General features: G+C 34.2%; 1 protein-coding gene across 21 annotated transcripts in view; it reads left to right on the top strand.

Annotated features, from left to right (window-relative positions):
- The window catches only part of LOC120356744 (liprin-alpha-1-like), a 226,234-nt gene that overhangs the window by 100,417 nt on the left and 100,272 nt on the right, over positions 1-25,545 (top strand). For all 21 annotated transcript variants that reach the window (XM_039459413.1, XM_039459394.1, XM_039459396.1 and 18 more), the window contains one exon: positions 5,190-5,344. In XM_039459413.1, the coding sequence (XP_039315347.1) occupies positions 5,190-5,344 (155 nt within the window). The remainder of the gene's footprint in view (positions 1-5,189; positions 5,345-25,545) is intronic.

Raw genomic sequence — 25,545 nt, 5'->3', positions numbered from 1 at the left:
TTTATGTATATCACTCAAGTCGCTCGTTTATCTATCCTCATGTGCCGGTATTGCAAAACTTTCTAACGTGACTGTACTGACAAAGAGAGGCGGCCCTTCGAAATGGCTCTTTCTCTCGTCACGTTTTTTGACGGCTAGTGCCCTTTCCAGTTAGAGTATAAGAGTATAGTTCAATGGGGACACGCCATTAAAGCTAAAGGTCACGTGCATGCTAATCACGTGATCACAGCGCATGTTCAAGTTGCTACATCTCGTCAATATGATAGATATTCTAACCTCAATAGTCGTTAACTTTGGTGTTTGATACCTCTTCAACCTCATCTGAAGACGATTTTTGTATTATTTGTATGGATACCATACCGAAGGTGTTAAATCGACATAATTCAATCAAATACAACGCATGTGCTTAACCAGTTCACCTGAGATGTGCAAACATCTCAGGCGGTTACTGCACATGTGTTCATTGTGATTCTGACTCGGATTAATTTTAATGCTTTTTTTTAACACAATTACTAATTATCCTATTATATTTTTATTCTTTAATTATTAAATAAACGTTACAAATTGTATTTCGGACGATTTTTACTTGATTTTTTATTAAATTTGGCCAAAAATCATTGTCCCACTTTACCCCACAGTGTGTCCCATTTTACCTCACAATTTTTTTAGATGGCCAAAAACTTACTTTTTGGAAAATCCGAACAAAAATATAATAAAAAATATAATTTTGAAATTCCGTGAGCATAGAAAGTTAGCTAATGAAATTCTCTATCGAATGGACATCTCAAGTTTACAAAAATATAATTTTTTTAATGGAAAAATAAAAACGTGTCCCACTTTATCCCATATTCCCCTATAAAATCACACAAAAAATGTTTACTACGATCCAATTATGATTATTAGGCTTTTTAAGTAGTTATGTTTTTTAAAATAGCATTGAATCTTATGGAAATGTTTTGTCTAATTTATACAAATACCAAAAATTTGAAAAACTATATTCATAAGAAAGAATGGAATTTAAAAAAAAAACGTTTTTGAATTAAAAAAATAAAGTTTCATCATCTTTTTCGTGTAAAAGTTTGAAATGTTTTTGAATTATACAAGTCTTTAAATATGACACCATATCAATAAAAAGTTTGGCAACATTGCTTGTTAAATTAAAATATTACTATAAACCATTTTTTTCAAACAAAAATAATAATTAAACGAGCGTCGAAGCTAAGCTAAATATTAATGCTAACTACTATTATTTATTTATATTTTAATATTCATATAATAAACGTTTTAACGTGTCAAGTTATCTTTAGTGTCATTTCGAAATCGTTAACAATTTGAGAGTTTGCATATTTATATAAATTTTAACGAATTACATGCGATAATAAGTTAACTAATATTATACATGAGTAATGTCTTGCGCTTTTTTTACATGATGGTTTCTGTATAAGACAGGACTCAGTAAAAAATGCACATTTTGGCCGATTTTCAGCTTAAAATTTTTTTTTACCTCACTACTTCCCGTATAATCGAAATGCCGATTGATGTTTGAACTGCATGCAGCTGGTGAGGTAAGGGAAATAGCGCTAGCTGAAAATCGACTGAAATGTGCATTTTTTGCCGAGCCCTGGTATAAGGCATTCTATTACTTCGACGTTCATTTAATTTATATTGGTTAACATTGAGAAAATATCATTACATACCTCAGTGGTTGAAGTGGTGGTAGGACGCCCGCATAGAATTCGGTTGATTCAAGTGCAAACTCTCGCTGAGGTGTTAGTTTTTGACAATAAAATTCTTTACAATTTTTTCGGGAAGAAGGAACATTATTTATTCTTCTGAAAGCATTAATATTACATATTGCGGCTTCATGAGTGTATTTTAAGTCTAACGAATGTGCAGCGTGCAGTTCAAATTGGAAATTGTGAAATTTATGATTATTCGGCAATAAGAACCACTGTGACTGACATAGGCTTTCTAATATTGTGTTTTAATTTTATCAGTCCTATATAATTTATTATTGTTAATATTAGCATTAATATTTAGCTTGGATTTGACGCTTGTTTAATTATTTTTATTTTTAATTATTTTTAATTATTTTTAAATTTTGTAATTCACATATATTGAATGTTTATTTTTATACGCGAACATCATTAGGAATTTTTTTTATTTTCTTTTATATTAGTATTTATCAATATTACAAAGAAAATATTTTTAAATAAATTCTTATTTTTATTGTTTAGATTTTACTTATTAGTTATTATTTTGAAGATAACTGCTAAAAAGTTCCTATGTTAAGATACATATGAATGATGGCACCTATTCATTTTTTTAAGCTGGAGAACTTCCTTAATACGAAAGATTTCTTGAGTAAAATTTAGTGAGTAAAAATACAATTACAATAAAATTTACAATAAAATTAGGTTTTGAGAAAATTTTTATTAATCTTTATTCTATCCGTACTCGAATACCTATTTTAATTTGGTAAAATTTTTTTTAATGTTTTAATGGTTCTAGCGTCCTGAAATTTCACAATGAACTATATTTTTTATCTAGTTTATTTTTTTTTACAAAAAACACGTTACATTAATCAAATAACTCTTTGTGTTATTTTTCATATTTTTTAATTAAAATATTATGAATAAAATAAGAAATGAACAAAACGTTTACAATTAGAGATGCAAAAAGAGTATAAGTTTTGACTTTTTTCATTGAATTCCTACACAAAATATATATGGGTATCCAGGTATCTCTTTGATAGAAATAGGTATATAAAAAATAAAGCCTAATTGCTCGAATTACAGTTGTCTCAATAAAGTGTTTCTGAGAAGAAGATTAAATTAGATAGAAAAAAATATATAATTTACTTCAAAAATTTTGGAGCGTTAGAATTTAGAAAAATTGTTTTACAAATGAAAAAATTACTTAGGTATTGCATCGGTAGAATAAGGATTAAATGAAATATAAATTGATTTTTATATACTTTTTTTATTTAAAAAACATTTGGATCTCTTAGAAATTTAATATGGTATAAAAAAATAAATTTGTTAAGAAAAATAAAGAACTTTTTCTTTCTTGGAGAAACATTGATAATAACTTGATAGGTAATAAATTATAGTGTACAGCGTCATAATATCATGAAATCATTTCATTTATTAGAAACATACGTTTTAAGTGATTTCCTTTTTAATGACAGATTGTTTGGTCAATATTCAATCATAAAAAAAAAAAAAATTACGTCGATAATTTCTGTATTATAAGCAATAGAAAAAGAAAAGATTTCCTAAATGAATAATAAAATATTATTCTGCACTTAATTTTAAATTATGTTTAGTTTCATAGAATTTTAATTTAAAGCTTAATTACAGAAATACATGGTTTGTCTGTAAAGTAATAAGACTGGCCGTTGCGCGACGCTCCAGTCGCCAGCAGCGCGTTTTCTGCAGGTGGGATTTGTGATGGGGGAGGGGGGTCTAAACTTGTAAGCAACGCACCAGGCGACAGCCGCGTTTGAGCTCTGAGGATCACGCGTGGCGCAAAAGCTGTTTTTGAATTTTTGTTACGGCAGAAAAATGAAGTATTCGCTGGAGCAGCGATACATGATTAAATTTTGCTTTCACCTGGGCAAAACCGCTTCCGATTATCTTGGTTAATGTGGCTTACAAAGACGATGTCCTGTCAAGGCCTCAGGTTTTCCGGTGGTTTAGTGAGTTCAAGAATGGACGGAAGACCGTTGAAGACATGGAGCGATCTGGACGGTTTTCAACGAGTGGTTTGGACGAAAATGTGCCTGTACATTGGTCACATTTTCATCCAAACCACTCGTTGAAGGGCGTCCAGATCGCTCCATGTCTTCAACGGTCCCCTGTCCGTTCTTGAACTCTTGAAGCACCGAAAAACCTGAGCCCTTGACAGGGCATCGTTTTTGTAAGCCACATTAACCAAGGCAATCGGAAGCAGTTTTGCCTAGGTGAAAGCAAAATTTAATCGCGTATCGCTGCTCCAGCGAACGCTCTATTTTTCTGCCGTGACAAAGATTCAAAAACAGCTTTTGCGCTACGTGTAATCTTCACTAGTCAGAGCTCAAACACGGCTGCCGCCTGGTGCGTTGCTTAGTTTAGACCTCCCATTACAAATCCCACCTGCAGGGAACGCACTGCTGGCGACTGGAGCGTCGCGCGACGGTCAGTCTTACTTTACGGATACACCATGTATATTCAAATATATACAGGGTGTCCTAGAAAGCTCATATGCTTTTTTAAGAGCGGATTCCTTGGAAAATTTTAAGAAAAAAATTCTAATACAAAAGTATCGAGGGTATAATGCTTTTCAAATTATTCGCGATTAAAGTTTACGAATCACAGAGCTGACATTTCGCGCGCTTAGGCATGGTGTCGTGACAAGGTACCACAAGGGTACCTTTTGACATTGAGGTTGTCATATAAATACGGAGTGGCATTTATATTAAGAAATTATGACTGTAGCAAACATATTTGTACATTACATATGCGTAATTAACGTTTTCAGTAAATATCAATTTAATACCAAGATGTTACGATAGCCGTTTGGTTAGCTGTCAAAATCAATTCATTACTATGTTTATATGATAAGAATTGTTATGGTAATATATCAAAAAGTAAAAGTTCTTGTAAAAAGAGAAGTTCTTATTATATAAACGTGGTAATGAATTCATTTTGACAGCTGACTCAACGGCTATCGTAACACCTTGTTATTGAATTGATATTTTATTGAAAACGCTAATTTTGCATATGTAATATACAAATATGTTTGCTACAGTCATAATTTCTTAAATGTCACTGCGTATTTATATGACAACATCAATGTCAAGAGGTACCTTTGTAATACCTTGTCATGTCACCATACCTGAGCGCGCAAAATGTCAACTCTATGATTTGGAATCTTTAACCGCGAATAATTTTAAAACCATTATACCCTTGACAGTTTTGTATTAAAATTTTTTTCTTAGAATGTTTCAAAGAATCTGCTCTTAAAAGGGGATGCGAGCTTTCTCGGACATCCTGTATATATACAATTTAAAAAATAGGAAAGTTACAATAAACGATACTTTTCTACATTTTTATTAAGAAAAAAACTGAGGAATGTGTTATTAAAAAATTTTGAAAATTTTTAAAAATTACATATAGAAATGTAATAATGTTTCTCGTCTGTGGCAGTTGCAGTTGTCAGGAGAAGAACTGCATTCGGTTAGCGAAAGAGATAGTACCGGTGTAGGAAGTGGTAGCGAAGCGGCGTCTCCCTTAACAGCCAGGTCTCTTCGGTTGGAACGAGTCGTTCAAGCATTAGCTCACAGTCAGGAAGAACTCAGAAGGTATATTTTTCATTTTGTTGGCAGAGAAATCTTGATTTCAAAATCAGTTTGTCTTTTATATTACGCCAATTGTATATATTCATTTATAATGTAAATTATTTTTGATACTTTGGTAAAAGGGTAATTATAACTCTAAAAAAAAAAGAAGCGAAATATTGAATATCTTACTCGTATATGCATTTGTAGATATCTTGGGGAAGTCCCAGTTACGCACAAACTAAATCGGACACAGCGAATTGAATATATCGCAAATTTTTAACTTATACAATTAAATTTGGGGTTTAAATTAGAAATTTGTGGGGGGGGGGAGGGACGAAGCCCCTCTCCCTTCCAGGCATTTACTTTTTTAAGATGCTACATTACGTGAATTACGTAGGTATGACAGGTATCCTAACCTCAATAGTCGTTATTTTTAGTGCTTGATATTTTGATTCGCAGTCTGACACTTTTCTGTCAAATTTGTTTATTTTGTACGAAAACGCGTCGAATGAGTCTAATTTCATCAAAATCGGAGGTGTTTAACTTGCTGTGTCCGATTTATTCTGTGCGCAACTGGGACTCACTCGATGTCTCAGTCGTTAATGCAAAAAGCATTGTTCAAAGGATATACGCTTTTAATGTGGGGAAACTTTGATTTTTATATCCCATATAGCACGTAATATAACAGTAATATCAGCAATATTACATTCAGATACAACAAGAATATTGCTGAAGTATCACAAAAATTATCACAGTATTATTAAAGTGTCAGTCAAAATAAATTACAATAATTTAATGGTGGCATATAATAATTGTATTTCTATAATATTGGGATGTTACGTAAGTTTGTTCGGTTTTTTACCCTGTTTTCAATGAAACAGTACTCTGATGAGTACTATTTGATTGAGAAAAAAATAAAAAAAAATCGGATAAACTTGTGTAACAATCAATATTCATATTATACTCAATACTCACATAGTATTTATTAAAATTGCGAGGAATAATAATAAATCATTTTTTTAAATTGAATTTATTTACCTTTAGCATATAAAGCTAAGAAGGGGATTTGGTTTACAATTGATACTTATATATTCATCCATCCATACATACCAATGCTAACTATACTTCTCTATATCTATTCTCTTACCTACCCCTTATACCTATGCCTGTGCTTATGCCTATAATTCCCTTTCTATCTTACATCTTAATTAAAATTTTTTTTTCACGTATCCTCACATTCTTCTTTCTCCGTACCTCCATTTCTCGGTTTCTTCCTTCCTTCTTCTCAGTTCTTCCACTTCTCTTTTTTCTTTTCTCTGTTTTACTTTTTTTTAAACATCTTTAATATTCTTATTAGCCTTCTTTTCTCCCAACTTTTTAGATTACTCAATTTCTTTGTAATTTCTGCATCTATCTTTGCCGCCTTGTTCCATATAATTATTTCTATTTTCTTTTTCTTTTATTTCATCTTATTTAACTTTTTCTCCAGCTTATGTAAACTCAATCTCCAAAGGCAAGAGATACGGTTCCACGCCTATTGTCTCCTATTTCTCCCATTTAAATACTTTGTCTTAGCTTCATTTTACTATATTCTTCTAAAATTCTTCTATTATCTCCTTTTTCTTTTTATTTCCTTTTCAACAGTTCTTTAAAATTCCATCAGCCTCTTTTTCTTCAAATTCTTCCATATAGTTCGATTTCTCTTTCATTTCTGTCTACACCTTTATCGCCTTCTTGTCTTATACAGTTCTTATTTCCTTTTTCTTCTTTTCCGTTTTGTTCGTCTCCTTTCTCCATAAACCATTCTGCCAGATTTCTTGCATTATCTGTCACTTTATGTTTTCTATAGCTATTTCTCCTTATATCTCTATCACCTAATTCGCCAGTTCTTATATTAATATCTTTCCTTATTAACAAATTTTCTTTTTTTTTTTTCTTTACGCACCGTCACCCTTTTCATTTTCCTTACCATCCGTGTTTAATTCCGCTGTCTTCCTGTCTTACCGGCCCTCTCGAATTCTCTCGCCTTATTGTCTGCCCTATTCTTGTTCCTTTCTCCTATATCTTTCAATATAACCGCAAATCCTTTCCTACCTTTGCCTCTAATTACCCGTCTTCTCTACCCTTCTACCTCTATAGCTCATACCTCTTTACTTTCCTAATTCTTTTTAATATACAAAAACACTCATACTCAACCTTGCTCTATCTCCACACACACCCGCACGCTCTCACACCGCTTAACCAAGTCTATAAGTCATCTTAATATATTTATATTACATATGTATCGCAATTGTGTTATTGTATAAAATTTATTTTTTTTTATTTTGAAATACAATTTTTTGTTTGTCTTTTCAAAAAGCATTATTTTATCATTATGTTATTAGAATTGTCTCCCAGAAAGGGATAAATATGCTTATTCTAAATTCTTAATTTGATTATTTACTAAAAGACTGCTACAAAATCCGAAGCACACGTTGTGTATTGTGCGTCAACAGCGAGAGAGTGACAGCCTAATTCGTTGCGCCGAGATCTCTCTCGGTCCTTTTATCGAGAAAGCGTCACGCATTGATAATGTGATTAGTATCCGTGACGTTATAAAATACACAGCTCTTCCTCTTTTTTACAAAACAGTTTCTTAGTTTAATGGGGCCTAATCTTCTTGCTTTTGCTGATACAGATATAAGCTAATAAGAAGCAAGAAAGTCGTATCGAGACGGTTTCTTTTTAATTCGCTGGGGACGTGTATACATATGCATTTTGCTCGCTCGCATGTATTTCATTTTCATCTACAGGTCCTTCTTCCTGCGTATTTTCCTCCGTCTCCTCAGCTGGTACTTGGACGGCCTCATTCGCGCCTCATTCATTCGGAACATCATTTATCGGTCTTTCTTCGCTATTTCTGGTATCTTTAATTTCGAATAATTCGAATTTAAGATATTTAAATTTGATTGCGTCTTAACATCCTGAATGCCTTGCCCGCTTCCGCGTAACTGATTAATATACCGCTTTCACATCTTTTTATTTTCTAATAGTGTAACTTCCCTAACTTTTTATGTACAATCCTGAATCGTATTTAATTTATTTTATTCACGTACATGTGCGCAGCAACTTTATCTTTGATTTGAAAATTTTTTGTTTTTTTATCACACTTTGTCAATCTTTCATCGAAATTTTACTTGGAAAGATTAAATCAAATTAACTTTGAAATTTTTGTCCAAAAAGAAAAAAAACATTAGCTGGTGATTATTTCACCTTCGAGTTTAAAGTAAGTGCAATAGTAAAATAAGAACTGTTTTAATATTATTCTTCGTTAATTTGGTTCACCTTAACTCTTGTTTGAACAAATATCTCGGATCATTGGTACTCAAGGTGATATGACACAATTCGTCTGTGAATAATTTCATTTGCTCTAACAAAATCTTCTTAAGAAACAGAAAATTTCCCATTATTTGTTATCATTGTCATTAACATTCGCGAAATATCGAATCTCGATAAAATATTGCGGAATTTTTTTATCATGCTTGCTTCGGTAATATTATTCATTACATAGATCTCCAGTCATTTTGTACATGCATCTACACAAACTAGAAAATAGGTTTAAAAGGTCCTGTACAATCCATATGGATTCTCTGAAATGGCTCGTTTATAGGCTCCCAATAGTGGAACGGTACTGATTTAGGATTGTTTTGAAAACGATTATATTCTTTGGAATTTCAGACCGGTTTTCCGATATCACTATTAATACCTTGCCACCACATGTAATTTCGATTTAAGTCTTTCATTTTCATCATCTCCACGTGTTCGGAATGCAGTTCCTTAAGAATCCTATTTCTTAAAACTTACAATGTTGGCTTCTCTTAATAAAATTCTGTTGCTTAATGCAAAATCGTGATTTTGTAGTTTCAATCTTTTTAAACATTTATTTTTCTTTAAATCTTTTTTCTGTTTTGCTTTTTCTTTTGTTTCTATCATTTTTGTGAAATTTATATTTTTAGTCGTTTCTATTCAAATTTTATTCAACTGCAAAATATTTATAGTTTCTATCGTATAAATAAAGTTTTTTTTTTAATTGGTAATCGAGGAAAGCTGTCCGCGTTGCTATGATTTTTGGTTTTCCCATATTTAATCTCGAAATCGAACTCTTGAAGGAAAACGGCATAATATTGCATGCGTATCGCGCTCTATAGCGCAAAACTATTTTGCGTGTTGAGAATCTGAGTAATCGATTTCTTATCTATATAAAACGTATACCGCTTACTGTACAAAAATTATGTAACTTTTTAATTTCAAAAATGACGGAACACGCCTCCTTATATATTTTCTTTGAGTCTGCCTTGCATTACGCATTCCGTACTAATTGGATATATGTACATGTGACAACGCTGCTCTGTATGGGCTGGCATCAGTTGCTGAAACGACTAGCAGTTTCAGATTAAACGGTACTAATATTTAATTAGTACGAAATGTTTGTTTGGCATGTTGAAAAGCGTGCTCACAATCTGACGTCTAACTAAATTGAATGTTTATTTTTAGTAATTCGTTTAGTAGGCTTAGTATATCACTAAGATTTTCTATAAAACGATTATAGTAATTGATCAATTTTATGAAGACTTGAATTTTTGATATATTCGCAAACCTTATAACTTTCACTACTTTTACTTTCTACTGTTTTTTCTTAATATCGTAATTTTTAATTATACAAAGTGTAAAATTCTGGACCTTTGAATATCGTAAAACCAAGCAATTCTGAAAAAAATGTTTTAACAAAAGTTTTAGGGTTTAAAAAATCTATTTATTTATGATATTAATGATCTTGGGTGGCGTCGTCAAGATCAGGTCAAAGTCACACAATTTTTTTTTTTATATGACTATTTCTGATTCCAGAATCTAATAGCTGATGTCAAGAGCTTCTCGAAACAATATATTAAAGTTATTTTTTATTAAGTACTTTCCTTTTATTAAATCATGAGGGTTAAAAATTACAGAACCGCTGCATTACCCAAAGTATATCGCGTAAATATGTTTGATCGAATTTTCTTTTCTAATGCGTGTGTATGCGTACTTGCGTACACTGACGCACCTCTTTTTTTATGTGCATTTACTTTCTCCATTTATACTCTCAGCGATTTCCACCTGAGATTTCAATAGATTTTCAATTTATTGCATAGAACCCCCTGGGCGTGCAGCGAACATTACAATGTTCTGCTTTGAAAGAACGACATTATAGTAAATGCTCAAATTGGTATCCCTTTACAGTTTGGTAATATGATTATGGAGATTTAAAACTGCATTTCTGCAAAATCCTTTAGGTATATATTATTCTAATTTCAACTGTCTGTTAACTAATTTCATCATTGATGTAAATAAAAAATTTCGAGGTTTTACAATATAAACAATAATAAGTTATATCGGACTGATAAAATTAAAACACAAGAATAGAAGGGTTACGTCAATCGCAGTAGTTCTTGGTGCCGAATAATAATTTTTAATTTTTTTTTCCTCGGAGAGAGGAGATATTATATGTGCTTCGTATTGTACCAATATTACTGTTCCAGTTTCATGATTGTGTTTCAAGTCCGATGAATATACGGCGCGCAGTTTGAGTTGTAAATTGTAAATGAAAAATTATTATTCGGCACCTAGAATCACCGCGACTGACATAGGCCTTCTATTCTCGTGTTTTAAAATATAAATTTTATCTATTAAATATCTTATCAAAAAATAATTGAGTAGATTTAAATCGGGTGACCTTGCTGACCATTCAATGTAATCCTTTCTTCCTATCCACTTATTCGGAAAACTTTATTCAAATATTGACATACTATACTTGTAAATCATAGTGAAGTGGCGTCCAATCTTGCTGGTACCAAATCTCATTGAAGTTCTAACGATATTTTGTATTGCTGCTACTATTTCATTTCGAAGCATAGCAAAATAGTTTTCCGTTGTAAAATTCAATGAAGATAGGCTCAATAATCGCGTTATTTAAAATCCCATTGATTTTTTACGGATTCTGAGCATGTGCCTCGCGCATTCAATTAGAATTTTCATTGTTCCAATATCTGTTATTATATCAATTTACATTCCTAGTTAGCTAAAAAGTAATTTTATCTGGAAAAACTATGTTAACTACAAATAGAGGATTTCTATCGATATTTATTACCATTTTTTCACAAAATTCCATACGACGATCAAAATTATCTTCACATAGTTTCTGTACCAAACAGATTTTAAATAAAAGGACTTTCTCCTTTTTTTAGAATGTTAAGATTGACATAGGAACGATGTTATGCTGCTGTGCAACTTTGCGAATTGAATTATACGAATTTTCAACAAGGGACTGCAAAACATTTAATTTTTTATCAGGATTTGTCGCTGTTGCAGATTTATCTTGTCTAACTCGATTTTTAATAAAATCTATTTCTTCAAAACGTATAGTATGAATCACAGTTAATTTAGATATACATGGTTTGTCCGAAAAGTGAGATTGGCCGTCGCGCGACGCTCCAGTCGCCAGCAACGCGTTCCCTACAGATGAGACTTGTGATGGGGGGGGCTAAACTAAGCAACGCACCAGGCGGCAGCCGCATCCGCGATCTGACGTAGTGAGGATCACGCGTGGCGCAAAAGCTGTTTTTGAATCTTTGTCACGTCAGAAAAATGGAGCGTTTGCTGGAGCAGCGATACGGGATTAAATTTTGCTTTTACCTAGGCAAAACTGCTTCCAATTGCCTTGGTTAATGTGGCTTACAAAGACGATGCCCTGTCAAGAGCTCAAGTTTTTCGGTGGTTCCATGAGTTTAAGAACGGACGGCGGACTGTTGAAGATATGGAGCGATCTGGATGCTCTTCAACGAGTAGTTTGGATGAAAATGTGCCTGTACTTAGCAACATTTTCATCCAAACCACTCGTTGAAGGGCGTCCAGATCGCTCCATGTCTTCAACGGTCTCCCGTCGGTTCTTGAATTATTGAACCACCAAAAAACTGCTGGCGACTGGAGCGTTGCGCGACGGCCAGTCTCATTATTTTACGAACAAACCATGTACAGTCGTGAGTTAAAAGGTTGCAACACATTTTCTTCAATTGTTTTTAGAATCTAGACTTGCTCATCGAACGGCGAACGTCATTGGTCTTACCTGTGGATCCAACCAATTAAGCATTGAACCATCTAACCATCGAAGAAAATGTGTTTCAACCTTTTTGCTTACGACTGTACATTATTTTCATTTCTATTTGGTTGAAGAGTTCTATCACTTGTACATAAGATCTTTGACGATCATTTCATCTTTGCATCATCAAAAAGGATATTCGTTCTCTTAGTAAACATTATTAGTTTAAACTCCAGTTGTAAGTTTCAGGAAGACTTGTAGCAGTCGAATAAGTTTAACAAAAGAGATCTTTAGCTTATGTAGTTTCAGCTTAGTTTGAGCCACATCTAATATTACCTTACTAGTTAAATAACAATTGTGATTAGTTGTTATCAGGAAGAAATGGGTGATCATCCCTCCCATCTCATCAATCATTTATACGCATGATCACATGCTAATGGCAGAGGTCCTAAATTTTAACTAATGAAATTGCAAAGTACACTGCCCAGCAAAAAAAGTGGTACACTAAAAATTTAGGAAAAATTTACCAAACTTTAAACTCTTGTAAAACAGGAAATATTTATGATACAGGCATGTTTTAAAAACGAAATTAAAGATTGAAGCCTGTGCCCTGAGAAACTTTTAATACCGATTAAGTGGCATGATTAATTTGCTAATGGCCGATGACATAACGAAAACTTGCAAAACCGAAAAGTAAAACGTGAAGTTTCTAGAATTTTGTGGAGTGAAGTAGTTGACGTAACTCAATAAGGTAAAAAACGTATAAAAGTTTGAAATTTTTTTTTCAAAATGCGTTTTTGCGTAACTCGATACGATAATTTTTTGGGAAGTTATGCTAATTTGTAGAAAAATTGATTTTTACGAGATAATAATGAATTATGAATTGCAATGCCACCGTTATCAATGCGAATCACAAGTCTGTTTAAGACATGTTGGTTTGAAAACATCCGTGTGTGTGTGTGTGTGTGTGTGTGCGTGTGCATGTGTGTGTGTGCGCGCGTGCGTGCGTGCGTGCGTGCGCGCGCGCGCGCGCATGTGTGTTAATGTGTTTGTGTGTGTATGTGCATACCACAAGGACCCCGTGGTTCAACTTTACAGTATTTAAAGCTTCAAACTCTTCTTGTGCAGTGCGTGTGTGTGTGCGCGCGCGCGCATGTGTGTTTGTGTGTTCGCGCGCGTGCTCGCGTGCGTGCGTGTGCATGTATGTGTGTAACACACACACACACACACACACACACACAAACACATCGCAAGGAGGGTTTGGAGTCTTTAAATACTGTGCAGTTGACAAACCGCAGGAACCTTATCCTTTTGGTATGCAAATACACACACACACACACACACATTCACACGTATACGGACACACACACACACACACACACACACACGCACGCACATATGTTTTCTGTTTTGGATAGAATTGTAGTGATTTGCATTGATAACGGCGGCATTGCAATTCATAATTCATTATTATCTTGTAAAAATCAATTTTTCTACAGATTGGCATAACTTCCCGAAAAATTATCTTATCGAGTTCCGCAAAAGCGCATTTTAAAGCAAAAATTTCAAACTTTTACGTGTTTTTTATTGAGTAACGTCAACTGCTTCACTCTACACAACTCTAGAAATTTCACGTTTTACTTTTCAATTTTGCAAGTTTTTGTTATGTCATTGGCCATTAGCAAATTAATCATGCTACTTAATCGGCATTAAAAGTTTCTCAAAGTACAGGCTTCAAGCTTTAATTTTATTTTTCATTTATACACAGGGAAACATCCCTGTATCATAAATATTTCCTATTGTAAAAATATTAAAGATTTAAGTTTCTTCAGTTATTAAATATTGAGTTAGCTTGGTTCATGCCGAGTGTTTGTCATGGTTTGTGAAAATATCACGACACCGTGTGATATTCGACGATCTCTAGCACGGAAATATGTGCCATCGAGGTGGATCGATACTATTGGTCAATCCCCACGTATGTTCTTTGCTGGGCGCGAGACAGTTGCCGAGCGCTCTGCAAGGATCATTGCGAAAAGGGAGCTTGAGGATCCGTGCGATTGAGACGTTCGCTCCGGTACATCGTACGTACGATACAAGCTGCCGTGTCTCCGCGTAATTAGTTACGTGTGATTAACGATTTGTCGTATTGACCTTAGATTACTTGTGCGATTGAGTGCAACGCATATCGCGACTAGTTGCGAGGAACGTTGAACTTTCGAGACGGTACGCATTCCACGATTCGTCGCGTAGAGCGGGTGCGCCGTATAGGCATTGCGTAGGGAAGTGCTTCTGAGTTTACGCATCTTGGCTGAAAGGGTTACGGATTTGTGTAAGTCATCGTGCCCCGAAGCTCGAGCATTGAACATTAATTGTACGGTTATTTGGATTAAAGAAACTCTGTTGCTGTGACTTAAGTGCGTAGTTATTGTGTGATCATGCGCTGCCGGCGTGCTCCCTTCCAACTTGGTCCGCGATACGCTTATACAGTCCACAAAATTTAAATAGTAATATTTCAAGACGGGAAAATAATATCGTGTTGTACGGATTGATAATTTATTGAAGGTCCCGTATTATTTTACAAGCGTTTAAAGTTTGATCAATTTTTCTTAAATTTTTAGTGTATTGCTTTTTTTGCTGGGCAATGTATTTTATGAAAATAAACTTTACTATAGTGTTTTGAAAAGTTCTTAACATCAGCTATTAAATTCTAAAATTAGTAATAGGGTGTTTTCTTAAAAAAAAAAAGAGTGACCTTGCTTTGATCTTGGCGATGCCATCCAAAGTCAAACTGATATCATTAACAAATAGATCTTTTAAACCTTGCAACCTTTATTTGAAACATTTTTTTCAGACGTAATAGATTTTTAAAATATTCAAGGGAACCAGAACTTTTTATACAATCTGTACATCCTTGATATCTGTTTTTTTGAAAACGAATTTTTCTGTACCTACATTAATACACACATTATTTGGATAAACGGCTTAAAACTAGTTTTGTATGTTGTCATGTACTCCGCGGGCATGTGGAGTACGCCTCGTTGCGAAGCGGCGCAATCAAAGAAAAGACGGGAAAGAAAGAATTTACCAAATTATTTGGGGGGGGGGGAGGGGCAGACGCGTTCATAAGTCACGTCAACTGATCCGACACCAATGTACGCGAAACGCAATTACACGATAGATTATTCTCGAGGAAGGAAATAGATGGGCTAGAAATTCAACAGAAGGTGTAACAGTAACAAACAAAGATATATTCTTTGAACGAAATGAGATAAAAATTAAGAAAGCAGCCACGAAATGCACAAGAGGGATAACGGCTTTCCGATGCCGACATCCAACAAAATCGGCATACGACTTAACTTGTCCGTATTACCGTAAATTCGCTCGGGCAAAGAACCACTGGTGTAGACTACTTCAGCGCGCAATCAATCGCCTTTACTCTTTGTTAAGTGTAGGTTTGTACATGCGTAGGAGCAATAGAAGATCAAAGTTGAAGAGAGAACGTGAATTTATACGAACTTGACTTGGATACATACAGTTAGCAGGTTTTACAAAACTTGAGTAAGAGTGCGCAGGAGTACGCCTAGATGGTTTATCTTTGTTGTTTACCGAATGTTAAACAAGGATAGAATGATGTCTGGGTGTATTTAGACGTTCATTCGCAATCCTGCAGAACGTGAGAACGTAGGGCGGGAAGAGAGCGCGCAGCGTTGGCTGCGCACAAGTTACCATGTAAGCGTGTTTGATTCTGTCCATGGAAAAATTCCAAACTGAGAAGTCGCTATCTTTCTACAGACTTTACTACTACAGTCCATGATTAATGTAACGACTAGAGCTTATTGGTCATTGCGTTAATCTTGAATTGTAAGTATGTAGAAAGATAGCGACTTCTCAGGTTAGAAAATTTCCCCATGGTCAGAATCAAGCACGCTGAGTGTACAACTACGCCTAAAATAAAAATCACTAAACGCAATGTCTCTCATGGCGCGACTATTCAAAACACGAAGAAAAATGAATTGTCCTTATTCTTATCACACTTCCACCTTTTTAATGTTGTATGATATTGCGCGATTAATCATAGAGGAATAATTATCGTGTCATATGTGTACACGGAATAACCCTATCTCAGATATTACATTTTCAAACTTTTCCTTTGGTAATGCTTTTATAAACAGGTGCTATTTAATGCACACACGTAAGTTACAATTTTGCGATTCTGATATTCCTCTCTGAATGAAATAAAACTTTATTTCTATATGTTTTGCTCGGCAGTGAAATTTAGGATTTTGAACTATTATAGTTTGATAGCAGGTTGATTATCTATACAGGCTGTCCAAAATATTTGTTCATTCTCTCGTGGGTTGATAGAGCAACTCATACTGAGAAGAAAAGTCCTTTACCATTTTTCATTATTCGCAGTTGTTACCAAAATAAAAATTAATAAACTCGGCAAATGAGCACTTACTTTCCCTACCCACCGCACACGAGGACCGCCTGTTAGTCGCCAAACCATAGGCAGCCTCGACAGGCGGCGCGGTAAAAAGGGAGAAGCGGCAATGGCTGTTTTACGACGCGAAATAAAAATTACACGCAAATACGGTTTACAGCATTTGAAAGTGTGAATCATTACCTTTAATTTGTGTTTTTGTTGAGCGTTGTACGATTTTTTTTCACTGAATTAGGCAACACTGAAGCGAAGATGGCCTCTTTTGCTTCAATGTTGAATAATTCAGTGAATAAAAATCGTACAACGCTCAACAAAAACGTAAATTAAAGATAAAGATTCACGCTTTTGAATGCTGTAAACTGTATTTTTGTGGAATTTTTATTTTCCGCCGTGGAGTTTTGCAAAATTCGTAAAAAAAATCCAACAAATATCAAAATCTTATAAAAATCTTGCCAAGTTGTACAGCGTAAAATGAAAATCGCACACAAATGCGGTTTAGAGCTTTTGGAAGCGTGGATCTTTACCTTTAATTTGCGTTTTTGTTGAGTTTTGTACTATTTTTTTTCACTGCGTTAGGCAACACTGAAGCAAAAATGGTTTCTTTTTTTAATGTTGAATGAATCAGTGAATAAAAATCGTACAACACTCAACAAGTACGCAAATTAAAGATAAAGATTCACGCTTTTAAACGCTGCAAACTGCGTTTTTGGGCAATTTTTAATTTACGTCAAATAAACTCGCAAAATTCATAATAAATTTTGCCGCATTTTTAGTTTTATTCATATAAAGCTCCGTAAAAAATTAGTATATGTTTTCAAAGTTGATGAAAATTGTATATAGAAACATTGAGCTGTAAAATGCGTTTTAAAACATTTGATTTATCATTTTTGTTGATTTATTACGTTACACTCTCTTTTGGAGAGTAACTGTAGATGATCCTTTAATTTTGCTGTTGAACGCTTACTTAATCTTTACTGAAGTCGATATTTGAACTAAAAAAAAAGAGAAATTGTAAAACGATCTTTCAGGGCTCATTTTAAAGGGCGTAACATTTCGATTATTTAAGTTCATTTTTCTCGAAAATTCTTTTACACTAGAAAGTGAAGGAAGAAATTCAAGAATGATTTTTAAAAATCAAAAATTTACAAAATTAAAAATTTTTTATAGTGCAATAAAACATCAAAAATATTGTGGATTATTTTTTAATTACTAAATCATTTTAAAGGCTTTTTTAACTTTTGACTTTATGTTAATTTGAATGGCAAACAATTTGCAACTTTCAAAATTGTTTCAATTTTGCAAATTTTGGATTTTTTTAATTTTTCTTGAATTTTTTACTTTATTTCCTAGTGTAAAAGAATCTTCAAGAAAAATCAACTTAAATAGAAAAGTTATGTCTTTTAAAATGAGAACTGAAAAATCATTTTACAATTTTTTTTTTTTCGAAGTTCAAATATCGATTTCAGCAAAAATTACGCAAACGTTCAAAAGATTAAGCATTTAACAGTAACTAAGGATCACCTACAGTTACTCTCCAAAAGAGAGTGTAACGTAATAAATCAACAAAAATGATAAATCAAATGTTTTAAAAACGCATTTTACAGTTTAATGTTTCTACATACAATTTTTATATCGACTTTGAGAACATTCAATGATTTTTTACGGAGCTATACGGATAAAAATAAAAATATGGCAAAATTTATTACGAATTTTGCGAGTTTATTTGACTTGAATTAAAAATCGCACACAAACGCAGTTTGCAGCGTTTGAAAGCGTGAATCTTTATCTTTAATTTGCGTGCTTGTTCAGCGTTGTACGATTTTTATTTATTGATTTAGTCAACGTTGAAAAAAGATTTTTTGCTTCAATGCTGAATAACTCACAATCAGTGAAAAAAAATTGTATAAAGCTCAAGAAAAACGCAACTTAAAGGTAAAGATTCACGCTTTCAAATATTGTAAATCGTATTTGCGTGCAATGTTTATTTCTCGTCGTAAAGCTTTGCAAAATTTGTAAAAAATTTTGAAATTTGACGCATCTCAATTTAAATCCGTGTAACTTTGTAAACTGTAAATTATTTAATGATTTATCAATCTCAAAACTAGAGATTTCAAGCTTTAAAATTAAAAAAAAAATTTGTTTACGATCATTTTTGACGAAGTTACACTTTCTTGAATTACGCCTATTTTTCGGAGTCAGAATAAGTGATTCTTTAATTTTGGCGTTGTGTGTATATAAATATAAAGATATTAGAAATATGAAGTTAGTAAAAGTAATTTTTACTTTTCAACACTAAATTCATATTAATATTCATTAAACTCACAAAAGCTATAATTATTGAAAATTCCATATTAATTTTATATCCATGCTATAAATTCCATGCTAATTTTATATCATAAAAGTAAGCATTATTAATGTTGTAAAATTAACTTTAAATTATGAATCCAAATTAATAGAACATTTTTTTTGTAAAAATATGATCTTTTAACTTTAATTTCTTTTTTGAATCAATTTTCTATAATGATTTTTAAGAAAGTTATAATTTTTCAAAAAATTATTCTGCATTTGCTGTAACTTTGTTCACTTATTTATCAAAATTATATAGTTTCACCAATTGTTATTGCCATTTCACTTTTTAATCGTATATTAGAAGGTTGAAAGTTGAAACTAACAAGGGGAGGACCAGGTGAGAGACCCTGGGATTTTGATCCCAATTTTTTTAGTTATTCTGGAGACGAAAAAAAAAGTTTTCGTCTCCCGGCGTTTCATCGAATAGGCTTTAGTTTCAAAATAATAAATTTGTGAAAATTGGCCATACCGCCAATAAAAAAAATATTGCACACATCCGGGAGCGAAACCAGATCTTACGATTATGAAGCAAGCACCTAACGCATGGAGCCGACTGCACTGGTTGCGAGAACAGTTACCAGGAAGGCTCATATGGCGCGCCGCGGTATGGCCAATTTTCACAAATTTATTATTTTGAAACTAAAGCCTATTCGATGAAACGCCGGGAGACGTAAACTTTTTTTTCGTCTCCAGAATAACTAAAAAAATTGGGATCAAAATTCCAGGGTCTCTCACCTGGTCCTCCCCTTGTAAGTAAAATTACGGTTGAAAACCATCGCATTACAGTGTACCTTTTAATAATAGGATAAAACACGAATGACCTCACAATGGCTAGTGAGGAATAAAAAATTAAAGATCATATAATAAAACAACTTCTGTAGATTCCACTTCAAAACTGTGACCTGTTAACAATATGTACATTTTTTTCATGAAAATTGTAATTTGAAATGTAATTTGAATAAAATAATATTATATATTTATTTCAGCAATTATTTATGTTGCTGTCTATGTATTATTATTTTGAGTTCTTTTCTTAAAGTTTCTCATCACTTTAGTCCGCAATAGAAATTCTTTTAATGTTGCTATGTTCGACGAATCTTGGTCACAAACGATAGCAACAATGTGGAAGCCTGTATTATTAATCTTTTTGATGTATATTTTTATACAGCAATTAATTGCGCAGTTTTTGTTTGTTTTCTACAAAAGTTATAATTGATATTTTCAACCTGATTTTAAACGTGTAACATGAACACTAAAGCGTGATCAGTAATTTTTTTCGTACAATTATTACCCCAATCCTCAATAAGACGTTTTTCCGTATTTCATAAGTGAGCTTGAGTTATATTGCAACCTTGTCCCACATGTAAATATAAACTTAATTTCTCGACATACTTGGAGCAATATTTTTTAGATGTCTCAATTAAAGAATTCAATCCATGGATATTTTACAGAGCAATAATTGTAATGTTTGTATCGACTGTGTATGTCTAAGAAAAAAAAAACAATAATCTTCAGATCCATCATCGTCAAAAACTATTATCCGATTTCTTTGCAGATTGACTAGGTAATTTCACGTTGTTGGATATCCTCCACAGAGCATGCGAAATTTAAGCAATTATGTCTCTCATAGCTCTCATATATATTTTAATTTTATTAATTTTATTAATTTTAAACTATTTTAATATGGCGCTTGTTTTAATATTGTTAATTTTAAATAATTTTATTATTATGCAATACTATTTATTTTAATCGATGGCTGATAAGGACGAAGTAGGTCAAAACGTTCTATTTAGATAGTGAAATATAGGATGTCAGATGAAGTTTGCCCGTGGTCTCGTGGGTTGATAAAGCAAGTAAAATTGAACAGAAAAGTCCTGTATTATTTTTCAATATTTGCAATAGTTACTGAGATAAAAATTTTTTAAGTCGGCGAATGAGCGCGTATTTTTTCTGCCCACCGCATGCGGGGACCGCTTATCGGTCGACAAGCCATAGGCAGCCGCGACAGGCGGCGCCCGCGTGCAATGGGCAGGAAGAGTATGTGCTCATTTGCCGACTTTATTTTTATCTCGGTAACTATTGTGAATATTGAAAAATGGTACAGGACTTTTCTGCTCAGTTTTACTTGCTCTATCAACCTACGAAATCATGGACGAACTTCATTTGACATTATGTATAATTGTAAGTTTTAATAAATTGACATTCGTTATAAAAATAGCTTGTTTATTTGGTTTGAGTTAAAAATTTTATTTTGTAAATACGAGCGACGTTTTTATTATTATCAGTAATAATATTGATGCTGTTGTGTTTAATATCTTTTTCTAATGGTAAATATAGAGTTAGCAATATACTTTTCTTTAGGCATCAATGTGGTATATAAGGAATTAGTATATTTTCTAAAAAATGTAAACCGCAAATCCTTAATTTATCTAATGTTTGGTTTGATGCATTTATAAAAAAAGAAAATTGTCCATTTTAACGTTCTTGTTCGCTGATGCAATGCGTCAGTCAACCAAATTGTCCACTGCGCGGGAAAAATTAAATTTGAACCAACTTTGATTAGTCACAGCATTGCATCTTGAATATCAAGTGTTTTTACGTCAATCTCGAACTTAACTTTTTCCGCGTGGCGGAAAATTTGAAATTATACCGCGGAAAAGAAGAAAATGACAAAAATAACAAAATGTCAAGTTAATTTTTACATAAAAATTAATTATTATCAAAGCAAAAAATAAAATAAGACTAACGAATTTTATTGCTTAAAAAAATTTTTTTTTCTTTAATTTTTTTCCCTTTAGTTCTCTTTTAAACTGCTCTCAAACCGTGACTAAGGTAATATTTTTTGCAACAATTTCTTTACAATTTTTCCAGGATACTAGTAGTAGTAGTAGTAGTAGTCGTAGCAGTAGTAGTAGTAGGCGTAATAGTAGTAAAGTAAAGTAGTTAAAGCAGTAGTAGTAATAGCAGTAGTGTAATAAATACCACTCCGTCATATATACCACGCGCTCCGCCGAACATCCGCCATACGATGTACGAACACGCAGCTCCGCTATCCGCCTAAGCAGTACTGCGATTGCAAGCATTGACCGATCATCGCTACTAGCTCCATTTGTACACACTAATTAGCGGGAACCGTAAAGCCAGGTATATAAGCCAGTGCAAGTCGTAAGTTAGATCTTCCCAAGATCTCTAAGCTTTTGGACCGATCTACGAATATTCTCGTAGAACCTTCTGTCCGAGCATTCTTGGGCGCTTCCCGGAGAATTCTCACTTCAGCTTCTTGGTCGAGCATCCTTGACTTCCTATCCAACCGTCTTAGGTCCCGAGTATTCTTGAGACTCCTTATTGATAATCAGGTATCCTCGATTCACGCTCTGTCTAAGTCCGCTATTTGTATCAGCCTCAAGCATACTCGAGGTTTCCATTGAGACGTCGAGCATTCTCGACGCTGCTGCGCCGATCCGTTTCTCACGAGATTCCAGGGCGGCTGCCGAGCATTTTGACACCGTCGGGAGCTACGCGAGTCTTACGCCGCTCCGTTGCAAACCGATTCTTCTACGGTCTGCGCCACGAATCACGCGTACGTCAGGACGAATCCACACCGCACATTTATTCACAACCCGCCACTGCTCGTGCTACGCGCTCCTCGACTTGCGTCCGTTCACGTCGCTACTCGACAACCGCGCCTTACGATCAATGGCCCATCCGGCCACCCATAGTGTACCAGTCGCAACATGGTCTTCTGCCTCATATCCCGGGCGAAACTCGAGTAGCCCGCGTAGCATGTCTCCACGGAACGCGCGCTTGCAATTCCGATTTTCGTAATATAACTTATTGTTAGATTCACGCGTATATCCACATTATATTGTTTATATTTTTGTAAGTTCTTTAGTCTACTAAATCGTTTAAGTTTTTTATTCTTTTTGTGCTTTAGTCTAACATAAATCATTCATATTCTGTATTATTTCCGAAGTCCGTTTGATTTAAGATTATGTATGTCTTAATGCTATAATATACCTATCATGTTTTATTATAAATCACGACCCAGATCATTTATAAATCATGGCATCCGGCGAGCTTATTTGGCCCAACCAATCTCGATCCCGCCGAAGTATTTGCGTTACAGTAGTAATACAGTAGGCGGAACTATATAGCTCCCAACGTTACTTAGATTTTTGCGATTTCTCTGTGATTGCTCACTATTCTACAAAGCCGACTTTGAGTACAGATCGAGCCTAGCGTTTTCCATCAGGTTACATAGCCTGTATACCTTTACATCATGAAGGATTTCGGACTTCAAAAACACTTGAATGTCCCAAAGATTTGTGTCTTTTTAACGCAGGACAGTTGCACAAAATGTATATACTGTTCTCTCTTTTTTTACTACAAAACCGGCATTCCTTTCTACTGGTTTATATTAATTATTGATTTTAAAGAATAATTTTTAAACTTTCACGAAACCCGCTTTTTTCAATTATTCATAAATTAAAAATTGTTTTGGAATTTCTGTTACACATTTAAAAGCAAAAATGTATATAACAAACTTACAAATATTTACAAATGTAATAAGCCTTTAAAGAGTTTATGAAAATGATGGATATTTTTGTAGAAAAATTTCTAAAAATAGTCAAATTATTTATATTATTTTTTATTATTTATAGAAACAGCATACATATATTTAAAATATGTTTAAAAATGACCAGTTATGTCAATTTATTATTATTATTATTATTATTATTAAGTGAGAAGAGAGTCAAAGCGTGCCACTGTCAGTTAGTCACTGCGACCTAAAAGATCTATTATGACCATGCCTTTTCTTAGATTTGTGCCAAGGCTCTTGAAGAACCCAATGAAGGGAGAACCCCTTGAAGGACCCGTCGGGATTCTAGCTCCTTAATCTAATCAGAGGTGATAAGCATCTCTCCTAGGGATTTTTGTTTGACATGGCCGACGGCCGGACAGTTGCACATAATGTGCTCAGCCATTTCAGCCGATTTCATCAGAAGCAACAGCCATCATCCTCAGCTTTGTCAATTATGCTGAGGTGATATCTGAGTTGGCAGTGGCAGTTGGCAGAGAAAATACCTACCAAGGAATTTAAATCTTCTGATTTAATACGTCCCGTGTTCTTTACGTATATGTGATGAACTTCTTTGCCTGGGCTAGTCCTGTCGTGCCGCTCTAATATGAGGACTTTTGTCCGTCCTCCCAGTTTCTGATTTGCCTTTTGATGTTGCTGACAGTAACCTTGCACCATGGCTCCGACTCTATTGGGGGCGAGCGCGCTTCTTTCTTTACAAGTTTATCTGCTACCACATTGCCTCTAATGCCCTCGTGTCCCGAGACCCACCAGAGTGTGACCTGGTTATCTCTGGCGAATTGTTTGAGGTTGGCGATACATTGCCAGACTAGTACTGAGTTACACGTGTGAGCTGTAGGAGCCCTTACTACTGCTTGACTGTCTTAGAATGTCAATAGTTGCGCTTTCTATATCTTTGTCCCGGTTGATCATGGCGCAGGAGTTGGCATACACTTCTGCCTGAAAAATGGAAGGTGCATTGCCCATAAGATCGATATGCGGCAGTTAGGCCCGCTAATACCGGCTCCCGCTGTGTTTGTTGCTGTTTTGGAGCCATCAGTGTATTCTTTTTAAAGGGAGGCCCTTCCAGTGCCCACGTTTCTTTATCTATGTAGACAGTTTCGTAGTTGTGCTCGAAGTTGAATTTAGTTTTTATCGCATCCATAGGAAGTTGAGCTATGTCGCTTAGGCAGTCTGTCGTGAGAATCCTCATATGTCTAATCCGGTCGATCATGGCTTGTGATAGTTGAAGATTTGGTTTGCCGAGCTACGGGCTTCTTTCCGAATCTGTAGGTAAAGAGGCAGCAGGTCCAGTAAGGCCTATATAGCTGCTGTGGGGCAGGTTCTTATTGAACCCGTGATGCAAAGGCATGCAAGCCTCTGAATCTTTTGCAGCTGTTGTTGCGCTCTTTGTTCGGTTTTTGACTACCATATTATAGCTGCATAGGTGACCATGGGTTTAACAGCTATATGACCAGTAGATTATTTTTTGCTTAAAATATCAATTCCTGCCTAGAAGTCTACGGCAGGTTTCAAGGTAGCTTTTGACTAAACCTTTTTTAGATGGGAGTTCCATAATAGTTTTTGATTTAGGATAACTCCAAAGGATTTGACCTCTATCTTGAAACTGACCACAGCCGTCTAGTGTGGATGCTGTTAGATGCAGTTTTCTTCTCCCAGTGAAAGGCACAGTGGTGATCTTCTCGGGGTTGATGCGTAGACCTTTTTTTCTGCACCAC

This window comes from Solenopsis invicta, unplaced genomic scaffold (assembly GCF_016802725.1).
Source record: "Solenopsis invicta isolate M01_SB unplaced genomic scaffold, UNIL_Sinv_3.0 scaffold_38, whole genome shotgun sequence".
Taxonomy (NCBI): domain Eukaryota; kingdom Metazoa; phylum Arthropoda; class Insecta; order Hymenoptera; family Formicidae; genus Solenopsis; species Solenopsis invicta.
This window is presented reverse-complemented; position numbering and strand designations above follow the sequence as displayed.